The sequence below is a fragment of the Eschrichtius robustus genome, chromosome 18 (assembly GCF_028021215.1).
Source record: "Eschrichtius robustus isolate mEscRob2 chromosome 18, mEscRob2.pri, whole genome shotgun sequence".
NCBI classification, from domain to species: Eukaryota; Metazoa; Chordata; class Mammalia; order Artiodactyla; family Eschrichtiidae; genus Eschrichtius; species Eschrichtius robustus.
In genome coordinates, this window is record NC_090841.1 from 51168779 (window position 1) to 51183087 (window position 14309).

At 40.1% G+C, this 14309-nt stretch overlaps 1 protein-coding gene across 8 annotated transcripts in view; it reads left to right on the forward strand.

The window, feature by feature from the left end:
- The window catches only part of LMO7 (LIM domain 7), a 193807-nt gene that overhangs the window by 144841 nt on the left and 34657 nt on the right, over nt 1-14309 (forward strand). For 7 of the 8 annotated variants that reach the window (XM_068526291.1, XM_068526294.1, XM_068526292.1 and 4 more), the window contains 4 exons: nt 1795-1824; nt 9797-9914; nt 12029-12171; nt 13490-13922. In XM_068526291.1, coding sequence (XP_068382392.1) covers nt 1795-1824; nt 9797-9914; nt 12029-12171; nt 13490-13922 — 724 coding nt within the window. Of the gene's footprint in view, nt 1-86; nt 807-1794; nt 1825-9796; nt 9915-12028; nt 12172-13489; nt 13923-14309 lie in introns of all 8 variants that reach the window. The other variant, XM_068526298.1, reaches the window with a different exon arrangement.

The window sequence follows — 14309 nt, forward strand, 5'->3', positions numbered from 1 at the left end:
GACTGGCTAGTTGGTCTGCTACCTAATTACCTTTTCTCCCCAAATTTAATAAGATTCTCCCTTCCTTTTTCTTTTCTATGCTTCAGTCAGTTTTTATTACTTCAGGCCCTCCAGACATATTCTGATGACATCTTGTCCTCTGAAACAAATATCAGAATTGATCCCACTGCTGGCCCAAGGCTCATAACACGCAGAAAGAATCTCTCTTATACACCAGGATATAGACCAGATGACCTGGAGATGCCAGCCCTGGATCCTGACTTAGAGAATGATGATTTCTTTGTCAGAAAGACTGGGGCTTTCCATGCAAACCCATGTGTTCTCCGGGCTTTCGAAGACTTAAGAAGGCTTTCTGGGCAAGACGATCCTGTAGAGCAAGATATAATTCTGCAGTGTAGGGAAGGTGAACTTGTACTTCCAGACCTAGAAAAAGATGATATGATTGTTCGCCGCATTCCAGCACAGAAGAAAGAGGTGCCTCTGTCGGGAGCCCCAGATAGATATCAGCCAGTCCCTTTCCCCGAACCCTGGACTCTTCCTCCGGAAATTCAAGCAAAATTTCTCTGTGTACTTGAAAGGACATGCCCACCCAAAGAAAAAAGTAATAGCTGTAGAGTGTTAGTTCCTTCCTGTAGGCAGAAGAAAGACGACATGTTGGCTCGTAAGATCCAATCTTGGAAGCTGGGAACTACTGTGCCTCCAGTCAGTTTCACCCCTGGTCCCTGCAGCGAGGCCGACTTACAGAAGTGGGAGTCCATCCGGGAGGCCAGCAGGCTTAGGCACAGGAAGCGGCTGATGGTGGAGAGGTCAGAGTGTGTTTCTGCAAGGATTTGCTTGTCATGGATGGTCTTGTGTGACTTTCCTTGTGTGAGAAAGTGGCATCGTATTGCCCAGCTCTGCATGTCATGAGCCATTTGGAAGCATCCTGTAAAACATTGATTTTGCTTTGAGAGACCTTTAGTCTTTGTGTGGAAAAAGTGCAATTCCATATTTGCACATCTCAACATCACCTCTCTGAGACCTGTTTAAGAAGGTGTATACACAAATGTTGCCCTTGGCCTTAAGGATGACTATGATACTATTCTGCCACATTGACGTTTCACGAAAATGTTTTCCAATTATATTTACAGACTTTTAGTCTCACGTCCAGGCATTTCTGAAACAGTCTGGTTGTTTGGTTTTATGTGTTTCTCATATTTCGGAGTATGTGATTTTTGTGTAAAAATTTCCCTTAAAATATGGCATTGCAAGTTTCATTTAACTTGATTTTGATATTTGATTTTGACCTAGACTTCTTGGACTATCGATGTGTGACTTTTTAAATTGATGGTTTAAAGTTCAGTGCAAACATTATTAAAATGCATGAATGTTATTTGCTGTCTGCTACACTTTACATATATGTAATTATGGCCATTTTGATAATGAGTCTGCATTTATGTGTTATGCAACTTGCTGTTTTGATGACTATTCAGTTTGTTGAACTTTGGGATCGACAAATATTGGGTTAAATGAAATTAGTAGATCTAAATCTAACTTATTAGTTCCTGGCAACAGGAAGCTTTTTTAAAAATGGGTTTGCTGGTTCAAAGGAAATCAGGAAATTCTTTATCTTAATCTGAATTCCTTGAGATATGAGATCAATGAGATTTTGAGACATGATCAAGAATGTGACTGAAGAAGCCTTTTGACCTTTTGAGATTTGTCCATCTCTAGTTCAACTCTTAAAGATGCTGATTTAGAAACTAACACAAGTAGAAAAAATGACTTTTAATTTTTGGTTTTCTGATTCCTTAGACTCTTTCAAAAGATTTATGGTGAGAACGGGTAAGTTTTGTGGTTCACAGTAAAAAAAAAAAATCTGCGTTTTGTTTGTCCTTTGTGTAATACGTCCTTGCACTTCTATCCTGGCATGTCACTAAATGGGGGTGCTCTGTGCTGTGCATGAGACTTAAAAAATGGGAAATCTTTCTTAATTCTGCAGCCAAATGGTAATATTTCTGTCTGAGTGCCCAGTGCATGAAGTCCTATAGGACAGCAACAGTTTGTTCTATTAGAAGTCGAAAATTCAGGTCCTTTTTTTTTTCTTAAGGAGTTGATTAAAAGTCACAAAAACACGTGCCTGAGATTAGGTGTATTTATTTCGGTATCTGATTGCTGCATAGACCAAACCTCTCATTTCTGGATGTTGAAGCCCAAATAACTACGTTTTAGACTATCTATGATGGAAAAAGAGTATTAGCATTTTCTTTGAGGTTGGGATACATGCAGTTGGCATTATCTGTATACTCTTAGTTCAAGGGGAGCTTTGTTAGTTGGGAGGGTGAGTGGCATTAGTCTTCCCTTAGTAGGATTTGGAAGCATTTTCAAGATTCCTGATTAGGGTAAAATTTTATAACATGGCTGTATTATAAAGGCAAATCAGACTTCCAAAATTGCAAAAAAAATTAAAATATTGGTAGTTTCCAATATAGCTGCAAGGACTATATATATAACTAATTCCCAGTTTTTGTCTACTTTGGTCCTCTGTATCTGAGGATGCAGATCCTGGAACCAATCCCCCTCGGATACGGAGGGGTGACTGTCCTGTTATTTAACTCTAGTCACCTGGTAGACATAAAATATGATAAAAATAACTTTCTGGAAATATTTTCCCTTTCTAGAATAACTGAGTTAAAATAAATACTTCTTTACTTTTAGTACACACTAACTATGTACTTAGTCATTCTTAGTGCAGAATAACCAACTGGCTACATCTTAATATTTTATATCAAACTTTCTGTAACTTTGTGACCCTAACTGCTAATACTTTTTGATCAAGAAGAAAATTTAAATACATCAAATATTTTAATCTCTCTAAGCTTTTCATCTCTAAGGTTCTCTAATTTTAAAATAATTAATTAATTAATTTATTTATTTATTTTTGGCTGTGTTGGGTCCTTGCTGCTATGCACGGGCCTTCTCCAGCTACGGCGAGTGGGGTGGGGGGGCCGCTCCTCGTTGTGGTGCGCAGGCCTCTCATTGCGGTGGCTTCTCCTGTTGCGGAGCACAGGCTCCAGGGTGGTTGCGCGGGCTGCAGCAGTTGTGGCTCGCGGGCTCAGTAGTTGTGGCTCGCGGGCTCTGGAGCACAGGCTCAGTAGTTGTGGTGCACAGGTCTACCTGCTCCGCGGCATATGGGATCTTCCCGGACCAGGGCTCGAACCCGTGTACCCTGTATTGGCAGGCGGATTCTTAACCACTGTGCCACCAGAGAAGTCCCAGGTTCTCTAATTTTGATAGCTTTGGATAATTTTGATAGTGTGGAGATCTTGGAAGGTACTAAAAATTACTATTTAAAGCAATATAGCCATTCTAGATGTCAAAGATGTAAAGGAGCGACGGGCAACTAATTTCAAGTACTTCTCAGCCATTGATTTTAAAAATCAGGCTCCCAGCATGCTTTAAGTGTGCCGTGCAAAGGCACATTATCTCCTATCCAGTTCCTCACGTGTGCTTAAAGCGTTTCCATCAGGGAGGGTGAACAAGGCAGTTTTTAGCATGACGCTTAAGCATCTGCTAATCCCTGCTAACAGGGAAAGCTGTTTTAACTTGATAAACAAACCTTTGCAGTATCAAGCATTTTGAATGATAACTTTCAGAGGAATTTTCTTTGGTAAATAAGGCTTTATAACGTAAGCAGGTTGTTTTTCTTCAAGGGGATACGAATACACTGAGTACAAGCGCTTCATGCGAATGTAAACCTGTACAGCTGTACCTGTTCCCTCTTAGGAACACACTGTATGACTGGGTTAAGAAAAGAAGAGAAAAACCCAAATGCTGAGGCTCAGCAAGCTAAGGGTTTTCCTGGGCCAGAGCCAGCAGCAGCAAAGGCCTTCTGCAGACCATTTCAAGATTGCTGCTTGCATAGTACACTATTTGTTTTAAAGGCTGTTCCCCATGCCGGTTACTGCCAAGGTAACACAAATAAAGCAAGGTTGTCTGTAAATGGAGACTGATGAATAATGCATGACTTGTCAAATAATGGAAAGTAATACAGATATATCTTCAGAAAACTGAAGTGCATTTTAGACCACTTGCGATCAAAATATATTATTTGGGATTAAAAAAATTCTCTCAGTTACCAATGTTTTTCTTAAATTGATCTGCAGGAAAACAAAAAAGATTTAAATTGGATTGAGTATAGACATTTAATCTGGAATTCGTCTCATGTTTATAAACATGTTTGTAAATGATTATAAACATGAAACAAGTGATATTTCTGGGTGATATTCCTCTGGACATCGTGTATGTTGTCAAGCTTGGAATACTTAACCTGGAAAAATCATTATTGCTCAACATCCTGTGATGGAAAAATAACTGCCTATAACATGAATGCTTTCTTTTTGGTAAGAACCAGGTTAAAGAGAAATGTGCATCACCTTTTGCAGGCTTAGATTGTTCATTTCTGGCTTGCTTTTTTATTTGGCATTTAACACTTCTCACTTTATTTTTAGTAAGACGCTTTGTATGTGGCAGTCATTTTCTCACATGTGCTTTTGTGTTGCATGATTTGTCTTATGGTTCTGTGACATTTGAAAATTTGGTTACGATGCCTCTTGGCAGAAGCTGTTAATGACAAAGAATTTGTAACGGTATATAGCTATAGTTTAGTAATATGATTAAGCCATTGAGTCTACTGCCAGTATCAACAGGAAATGAACATTGATTCAAGGTGAAGTTGTAATCAAAGACAACTAAGACACGTATGTTTTACTTATGGGTTTTGGCCAAAAAATTCTGTAGAACAGTAAGACACCTAAGACAACAAAAAGGACGGAAAAACAAAGTTGACGTGAGTTACTTTCTGAAGATTTTGCCCCCAGGGGACATTCAGCAATGTTTGTAGACATTTTTGATTGTCACATCGGGTGGGTTGAGGGGAACGTTGCTACCGGTATTTAGTGCTTTTATAGCCAAAGATACTGCTAAATGTCCTACAGTACACAAGATTACCCCCTACAATAAATAATTTTCAGGCCCCAAAATGTCAATAATGCGGCTATAGAGAAACACTGATTTAGACTCTAAACCTCTTATGAAAGTCTTAAAAAAGTCTCTTATGTTATCTTATCATTATAATTTATGGTAATTCTAAAGCCTCTTACCCTGGTTTTAGCATTAATGACTCTTCAGAGAATTCCTACAACACCTAATGGAAATATATTTAGAGGTGCATAAATAGGTATATTCTTATCTTCCCTTGAAAGTTGGGGACCCCAAACTTAGCATCATGGAATTTCTGTTTGCCATGTAAGGTTATCGGTGATTTTATATTTAGGAAATTTTGCTACATGTTGTTCCTTTTTGATCCCTTAGTTCCTAGATATTCATCTATAAATTTCCTGAGATTGAGTTCTAAAAAAATACTCATTGTAACACTAGTCCCTGCACTGTGGGAAAAGAAAATAAGATTTTAGTGATCTTGTTTTATAATCTACTCCCTTTTTCTTAAACTTCCCCTTCTTTCTCTCTTCACCCTACATGCTATTTTAAAAAAATTCTATTCAACTGAAAATGCAACATGATAGACCTGTATTTTTTGGGAAAAATCCAAATGCAGTTTTAAATTGGAGCTTTTCCAAATAAGGAAATACAAGGGTAAATGAACTGCAAGGGAATTATTTGCCAGTGAATAGTAATTCATTCTACAAAACGTTCTAGAGCTGTGTAGTCCTTTCAAGTTTTCCCAGTCTTCCTGGGAGTATCTCTGGTGCTCATCTCAGTTTGCGGAGGTAGACAGGTAGGTGTTACGTGCGTTTTAGAGATGTGGAGAAAGAGAAACAGATGCCACAGCGTTCCCAAGGACCTGCAGCTCCTGAGTTGCTAGAATCAGACTAGGGTTTCGTACAAAGAGGTAATCCCTGGAGACTCCTCGGTAGTTGTTGCTGGCACACAGTAAGCCCTCCGAAGTTTAATATTATGCTGTTAACTCTGATAAGGAAGGAAAGAATTCTTCATGATCTGGCTGAAAGACTCCTACACTCAAAAAGTTCTCGATTTTATCAGTGTGGCCTGGGGTGACCTCTCTAATTTGAAACTGCTTTGGGAGTTAGTTTTCAGTAGATCTCTAATGATCATATTTGCCTTAATAAGAATAGTTGGTGTATAGGACCAGATGGTTATTGAAATGCCATCGACATAACCTGACCCATTATTTCTGCTAACGACTCCTTCCTGGCTTAGCAGACAAGGAACTGAGGCTGAGAAAAGTTAAATGATGTTAGGTGGGAGTAAAAATTGGTGCCTCTGCTGGGTCTTACTTCCTGTCTCATTCTGGTTCCTGGCTCAGCCTGTATGGAATGTGCCAGGCTTTCTAGAGGTAACTTTATCGATCCCAGGGAACACAAGGGGCTCACATTCCTGCCTTCCACAGGGACTTATCTCCTCTAGCCATTGTTTGGCTCACTTTGTTCATATTGGGGGGACCTCCTGTGTGCCAGGCTCTGTGCTTTGGGCTCCCCGGAGGGTGATGCAGCCTTTGCCCATGGTGATACCGTGTCTTCTGAAAAGACACATGTTAAGGTTTCATAGTGCAGGAGGGTGAGGGCTGAAAGGGTCTGGGCCAGTTGAGACTGTCCAGCCTTCCTCCCACCAAAAGATTACTTAAGATACTTACATTTCCAATTTTGTTCTGGAATATATGTAACCTCATGTGTTGGGCATCCAGATTCCCCTCATACCTTGGTCCTGAAAAAATTTTCTTTTTAGTGAGTCTGTTATTGTATTAGCTCATATAGCCTTATTCTTTGCAGTTATGACTTAAGTGAGTTTATATTCTCGAATCATATGACGATTTTTATATAGTCATACCTAGTTAATTATATATGATGTTAACAGCTCAATATATAATTTCATATATGTACTCATATATGTAATTCCTTAATATTCTTGAATAAATCCTATAAAGCTTTCTGTATAAAACTTTGGGGAGGAGCCACAATTTCTTACAAATTAGAAACATTTCATAGCTAGTTTATTTTGCAAGATTAAATACGGTAAAACATACCTCATGCTTACCACAGATGTTAAATGAGTGTGTCCTGCATGCCTGGTGCTGTGTTAATGTGTTTTCCTTCCAGGCAGCATGTGAACTTGTGAGGGAGGAAAGCTAAACGTGCATGCATGCGTGCATGCTACATATGACGTAATGCTGAGTGTTAAGTGCCACGAGAATGGTATAACTAAAGCATCACTTTTTGCAGGAAGACTCTATCAAAGTCGGAGAAGATTATCTAGATCATTAGGACGTTTGCAAGCACCTACCAGGGGCTGGGCACTCTTTTAGGCGCTGGTGATAGAGCAGCAAACAAATCAGACAAAATTCGTGCTTTATAATCTTACAGGACGAGGCAGGTGACGTGTAAATAACCATACAATTCAGATGATGATAAATGCTATGGAGAAAACACGGGATAATGTGAGTCAGGGGAGAGGGGCATTAGCTCTTCTTGTAGGGTGGTCAGGGGAGGAAACCCCGAGGTAACATTTAAGCAGCTGACGGGAAGTGAGAGATAAACCATGTGAATATTCGGTTGAAGAGCATTCCAGGCAGATGGAAGAGCAGGGAGGGAAGCAAGAGGTTGGGCCTGAGCAGGGAAGCCAGTTGGCTGGAACAGAGTGTGTGAAGGGGAGCTCAGTGGGGACAAGAGCAGAGAGGTAGGCAAGGGGCCAGGTAATGTCAGACCTTGAAGGTCTTGGAAGAACCTGCTTTTAGCTCAGGTGAGATGGGAAGAAACTGGTGGGTTCCGAGTGGAGCCATGTCACGACCTGAGTGCAATTTCAAAAAGGTCCTTCTGGCTGCTACGTTGAGAATACACTGTTGTGCAGGAAGCGGTAGAAGCAGGGAGACCGATTTTTGTAATAATCCGGGCAGGCGATAGGATGGCCTGGATCAGGATGGCAATGGTGGAGGTGGTGAGAAGTGGTTGCCCCTAGATATATTTAGAAGGTAGAGGGACAGGATTTCCTGAGGGATCAGTTATGTATAAGAGAATGAGGAATCTGGGATGACTTAAAGATCTTTGGCCCATAATATGAAAGGATGGAGTTGGCTTTTATTGAGATGAGGAAGGTGCGAGACCATGTTTTTGGTCTGTCAAGTTAAGTTTGAGTTGCCCATGAGACTTCTAAGCAGAGAATGAATACACCCAACCAGACTATAGTCTTGCAGGGATCCTGAGGAATGAGTGGCATTTAAAAAGGCATATATACTGGTGAAGGGTTTCTAAGTTGGAGAGAAGAGTTCAGGAGAGACCTTCACTGGATTTGGAGCCTGGGTGATAATTTAAGAAGCTTTTTAAAAAGTCTAGGTAAGAGTTGACTGTGCTCTGATCTAGGGCGTTGGCAATAGAAATGGAAAGAAAAAGACACTGAATAAGAGGACTTGATAACTAGGGAGAAGGGAGAGAGAAAGGTGAAAAATGGTTCTTCGCTTTCAAATGTGGGTAATTGGGGGCAGGTAGCATCCTTGACAAGAGGAAAAGCAGGTTTGGAGACAAAATTGAGTTTGGCTACATCAACAATAACCATGTGTTTAGTAAGTTACCATTTACAAAATCCTTTCTAGGTATTATTTCCATTGATCCTTTTACGGTGGCGGTGGCTGGAAATATCCATGCAGAGATGTTTACTTAACAAGCAATTGGAATTGAGTCAGAGAGACTGGTCCTAGGCCGTGGATTTGGGGGAGTCATTTGCATGGAGAATGTAATTGAATTCCTGAGCTGACTCAGGGCAAGCATGTTATTAAAAATTGTGGTGATGGCAAAATCTTGGGGAAGGCAAACTTAGGGGCTCAAGAAGGAGAGGGAGAGTTACTTAAATAACTAAAAGTGGAGTCAGTTACAATGAAATAAAAATTCTGAAAGATTGGTAAGAAAGAACATTTTGGGCACCCCACGTTCAAAAGCTCTGTGTCTCTCTCTTCTTCTCTCGTTCCTCCTAGCTGCTACTCAGTGTTCAGATCTGACACCTCTCTTTCCGGGAGGCCTCCCTCAGTCTCCCTTCTCTGGTGTAGCTCACCATACCCTTCTGTGTGCGTGTACAGCACACGTGTCTCATGGGAGGCACCCCACTCTGCTCAAACTACCCTAGCTTGAGCTCTTTGAGACCTACCCCGCAGTACATCCTCACGGCAGGGGTCACACGTGGACAAAACGAAAGCTGCCTTAACAAAAAAGAGGATTATAATAGAGGTTATAGTGTAACTGGCTATTGGAAACCACCTGTGGTCTTTGAGACCAAGCCCAGTGCGGTAGTGGGGCAGATGTTATAGAATCTTTGAGAAGCAGTGGCACATTTATTCCTGGTATTGAACTTGAGGAGAAAATATCAGGTAATCGTTAAATTATTTAATAAGTGCTCAGAAAAGGCAGCCAAACCTTAAAAGATTATCTCTGGGGGAGATAGAAGAATAAAGACAGGTGATTCTAGGGACTAATAATTATTTTTTTCCTAAAGTAATCTTTTTCTGCGTCGACTACCTAAATATGAACATTGGATTATTTTTTCAGACTTGTTCAGGGTTCATTTAGCCATTTTGTGAAAGAATTCGCGCTTGACTTGAGTGCTAGGCTCTTGTTTCTGCGTTTTGGAAAAACACCATTTATCCCTGTAGTGCTATTTCTGTGATATTATCATGAAAGCATCTAGGTAGTACTGCAGAATTTTAGATGGAATTTCCAAATATAAGCCCAGCCTTCCAGTTTTACCTTAAATCCGGTCACATGAACCTTGGTTACCATGGGTATTTTTGTCGTAGGAGCAAGTCCATGAGTGATGTCAGCGCAGAGGATACTCAGAACTTGCGTCAGCTGCGTTACGAGGAGATGCAGAAAATAAAGTCACAGTTAAAAGAACAAGATCAGAAATGGCAGGATGTGAGTATTATTTTTATTGGGAGATGGGGAGGCAGGGAGGAAGTATTTGTTTGACTCTCCCTTCTTTAAAAAGAGAGTCAGTATACTCAAGGGACGATTTTCCTTGGTATTCCAGATTTCAGTTCTGTAGAAAATGTGATGTTTTAACCATTTTGGTCTATTACTGCTGCATATCCTAAAGGCCATTGTGTAAAATGGAAGCTGTTTGTCTTCTAATATTTTCTGTGAGTTCTCAAAAATGAGAAGCTGCTTCCGTGCAGTATAGGTAACTTGTTTACTTGCTTTGGTGGTTGAATTTGGCGTATGACTGTTACTGATCCTCATGAAAGGAAAGACTTTGCTCAAGGTTTAGGGAGAACAGGGGAGCAGGGGGTCCAGCCCAGAGACTGGGTATCAGCAGGGAGAGAGGAAAGGGTTCTTAGAGTTAATAGAGGAGGTTTGGGGAGAAATACGAATTATAACTCAGTAATATTTTGGTTGAAAAAGCAGTTATCTGATGTGAATCCAAATTAGGTGTTTTTATAGCGCTGACATATATCCAGATGTCTATTTGGATAAAGATTTAACCTTTAGTTTTGTCCCCGGCAGAAGGGAACTCTACCCTTTTAAAAAGCGTTAATTGTTTTACACCAAAGGAGTGTAAAGAAATACGATAGATAAACTACACAGAGCAGACCCAAGGAAGCCTGAGGACAACCTTTTGGTATGAGGGTTGAGTGGTAGCATAAACAAAAGGGCTAGAGATAGTAAATCTTAATTTTCCAAGGAGCTAAAGATTACATAATACAGATGAAACCTCTGCCTTGGCTATGTTTCTAAATTCCAGTTCCTCTTTTATTTGGGAACTCATTTTAATTGTCAAGAAACAGAAATTCAGTGTCAGTTTGCCAAAATACATGGTGACTGAGGCTGAAAATGAGAGGTATGGAGGGTTTATCCCTTAGGTTAAGTCAGATGAAAATTCATGCTGGTTACCCTGTAGCAATAATGTGCACTGCTTTTGTTCTTTCGGAAAATAGTTCATATGGATTTCAGGCTGTTTTTTGAAGCAGGAATGGCCCTGGCTGCTCCCAAAGGGTATAAACCAAACCTACTTTATGTGCCCTGGGGATGAGGTTCCTCTCAGTTTGAGACGCTTACATGAGCTTCTGTTGGGGCTGCAATGCCACTAGGAGTTCTTAGCATGGGATTTCTCTGTTTTGATGACATAGAAAAGTTGGTACCATCCAAACTGTCTTAACCCCTGGGTGTCAGAACCAGCTTAGGCTGCTAGGACTAATTTTAAAGGTGAATTAGGTTGATTGTCCTGGGGTCACCCAGCTAGGTGAGACTTAGGTTCCTGGATGTATGGGAAGCAGATGTCCACTTGTTCCTGTGTGATCCTCCTTACTGCCCTGTCCTTATGGGGAGTTGACCCACTCTGAAATCACATACTTGAGGCTGGCTTCCCCATTAAAGCCTTTCCAAACTCCGCCTTCCCCTGCCTGGGATAGAATTGACCACTTTCTCCTTTGGATCCCTACTCTCTCACGCAATCCTATCACACTCATTGTTGAACTTTATTTACCTGTCTGTCTTTCCCTCTAGACTGAGAGTTCCTTGAGGGGAAGTGCATCTTATTCATCTGTGTGTTTGTGGCCCCCTTGTCTCAAAGTAGGGATTGAACTCAGTATTTGTTAAATGTATGCTTCTACGTTTAGCCATTTTACAGTCATGTTTCTCTTCCAGTCTGACTAGTGAAACATGTCATTTTGTGTAAGAGCCAGATTATTGGAGTGAGATGGAAATGAATTTGCAACAGTTCCTGATCTTTTCTGACCTGGCATCTAATTACAAGCATTTAGCATTCTTTGTGAAATGGGCAGTGAGGCAGGCTACCTGGGAAAACAAAAATGGGGTCTATCTTATTAGGTCAGGACTTTTAGGCAGATACATGAGATAAAAGGCTTGGTACAGAAACGCTGGCTATAAAAAGCAAAATTAGGGCACCTTGGCATCAAAGTTGGAGTGAATAGTTTCAGCGATGTAATGGGATCCTCTGGCGCGCTCTCACTGCTGGAGAGGGTGTGTAGAAATTCAGGTGTGCCTGTGCTGATGTGATTTTCTTCTGTCAGGACCTTGCAAAATGGAAAGATCGTCGGAAAAGCTACACTTCAGATTTGCAGAAGAAAAAAGACGAGAGGGAAGAGATTGAGAAGCAGTCGCTTGAGAAGTCTGAGAGAAGATCTAAGACATTTAACGAAATGCTGCAGGACAGGTAATGAGGCTGAATGCATCTCAGGGTTGGAGACACCAGTGTTAGAAATAGATATTTTGTGTAAGTGCAGTGGGATGTACATGTGCACCAATATTAAACTGTCATCAAATGTGCATAACCTTCGAGCATTTTGCTCTGCAGTGAAAAAGCAGAGTATTGCTGTAATAAATAGCGACTTGGATTAATGAAAGAAATGAGTACTTAAGAGTGGTGTACGTAATTTCTTCATTTTACATTGTATATTCACATGCAGGATTGGCTGGTGTTGGCTATATATGCAGAAAATAAACAACTTTTTCTCCTTTTAAAGTAAATTTAGGAATGGAATGGTCGGATAAAACCAGCTCTCACTTTTAACTAAATTGTGTAAAAGTACAGCAGAGTTCTTTTTCATGTCTTCGTGGTGCAATTAAAATTGTATTTTTAAAGGAAGACTATATAAACATCAATGTGAGGGTTTATTTTTTTTCATTGCAACATAACAGGATAAAGGTCCAATTTAAACTTGCCTGTGGAGCAGTTACTATGTGAAACCTTGAGATATTTACAGGTCAGGGAGAAGACAAATAGGCTTTAAGGATAATGTCAAAAAGGAAATGTGCTGTCAGGTGAAATTAAGCAAAGCTCCTTTGTCCCCTAGAAGCCAATAGTAAACACAGTTTCATTCACTTAAACGCAACGCAGTTGGCTTGAGAGGTACTCCTTACTAAATGGTAGTCGTGAGACTGTTTCATCAACCTCTCTATAGACAGGAATGGTGACTTTTAATCTGCAATAATTGTCCATGGAAATTCTATCAAGCTGTATGAAATCATATACTGACTTGATCTTAATGAAAGTCTGAGTCTTTTGTGGTCTTCTGTTTTTACGAAGCTATTATAAATTGTGTACAAGAAAACTCTCAAGCCTGTTAAGAAATCCACGTCTTTGGAGGGTTCAAATCGGTTGTCAGTTAGTTATTGTTATAGTGTGTTAATTTTGGAAGCGTTATACACTTGTGGATGAAATTTTGAATAATCCCTTATTAAAGTTTTCTTATTTTCTTATTAAAGTCTCTTTACAATTGCATATACTTCAGGGACTTTTTTTTTAACCTCTTTGAGAAAAAAAAGTCAAGCTCTTAATCTTTCTGAGTGTGACGTTAAAAAATTTGCATGTATTTATTCTCACATTCTCTTAATATTGTGTTATGATATGAAGTCAGCAGTCTTTTTGTTCCCACCCATTTTTTTATGTTAATGACCAAAATAACATCTGTCTCTCCACCTCTGTGTGTCAAATGCATAACTTTGTGGTTTTGGTGTTTCTTTCTGCTAAGGGAATCCCCACATCAGACGTCTACAATTACATCGAGGAGGAGACTGTATTCTTCTGATGATGGAGTGAATGAAGAAAAGCTTCCCCCTATGCTGACTATGTCAGAAGCAGGTTCCCAGAGTGAGAGAGTAGAAGAGAAGGGAACCACTTACCCGACGGAAATTCCTAAGCAAGATTCTACAACTTTTGCAAAAAGGGAGGCTACTCTCACAGCTGAAATTCAGCTTCCTTCGAAAAGCCCTGTGGAAGAACAACGCCCAGCCTCTTTGTCTTCTCAGCATTCACTGAATACACAAATGGAGTCGACTCGAGTTTCAGCTACTCTCCCCAGAAGTTACCAGAAAACTGATGCGGCCAGGTTAACGTCTGTGGTCGCACCGAGACCTTTTGGCTCTCAGTCAAGGGGAATCTCATCACTCCCGAGATCCTACACGGTAAACGTGTTCCTAGTTCGCTTAGTCTGTTCGCCAGCGCAAAATACCGGTGAACTAGTGCAGAGGTTTGAGTTACAGATACTTGATGGGTGAAATGTATATAACTTGTATATAAAGCAATTGTATTTTTACCAATTTAGATTCAATAGACATTTAATGCTTAAAATATAGCAACGATGCAGAACTGATTAAACTTTAAATTCAATGAAAGTCGAGCTGATACATTTTAAAAAATAAGTAATCTACATTCTAAGGCAGAGCATTTATTTCTTAGTGTCATATTTTCTCAGATATATCTTTTGTAAAGTATTAGGTTGTACTGTATGAAGTTGCCAATAGTCAGTTCCTTTTGACCTACAAAACAGCAGTTTCATGTGGTTTAACCTA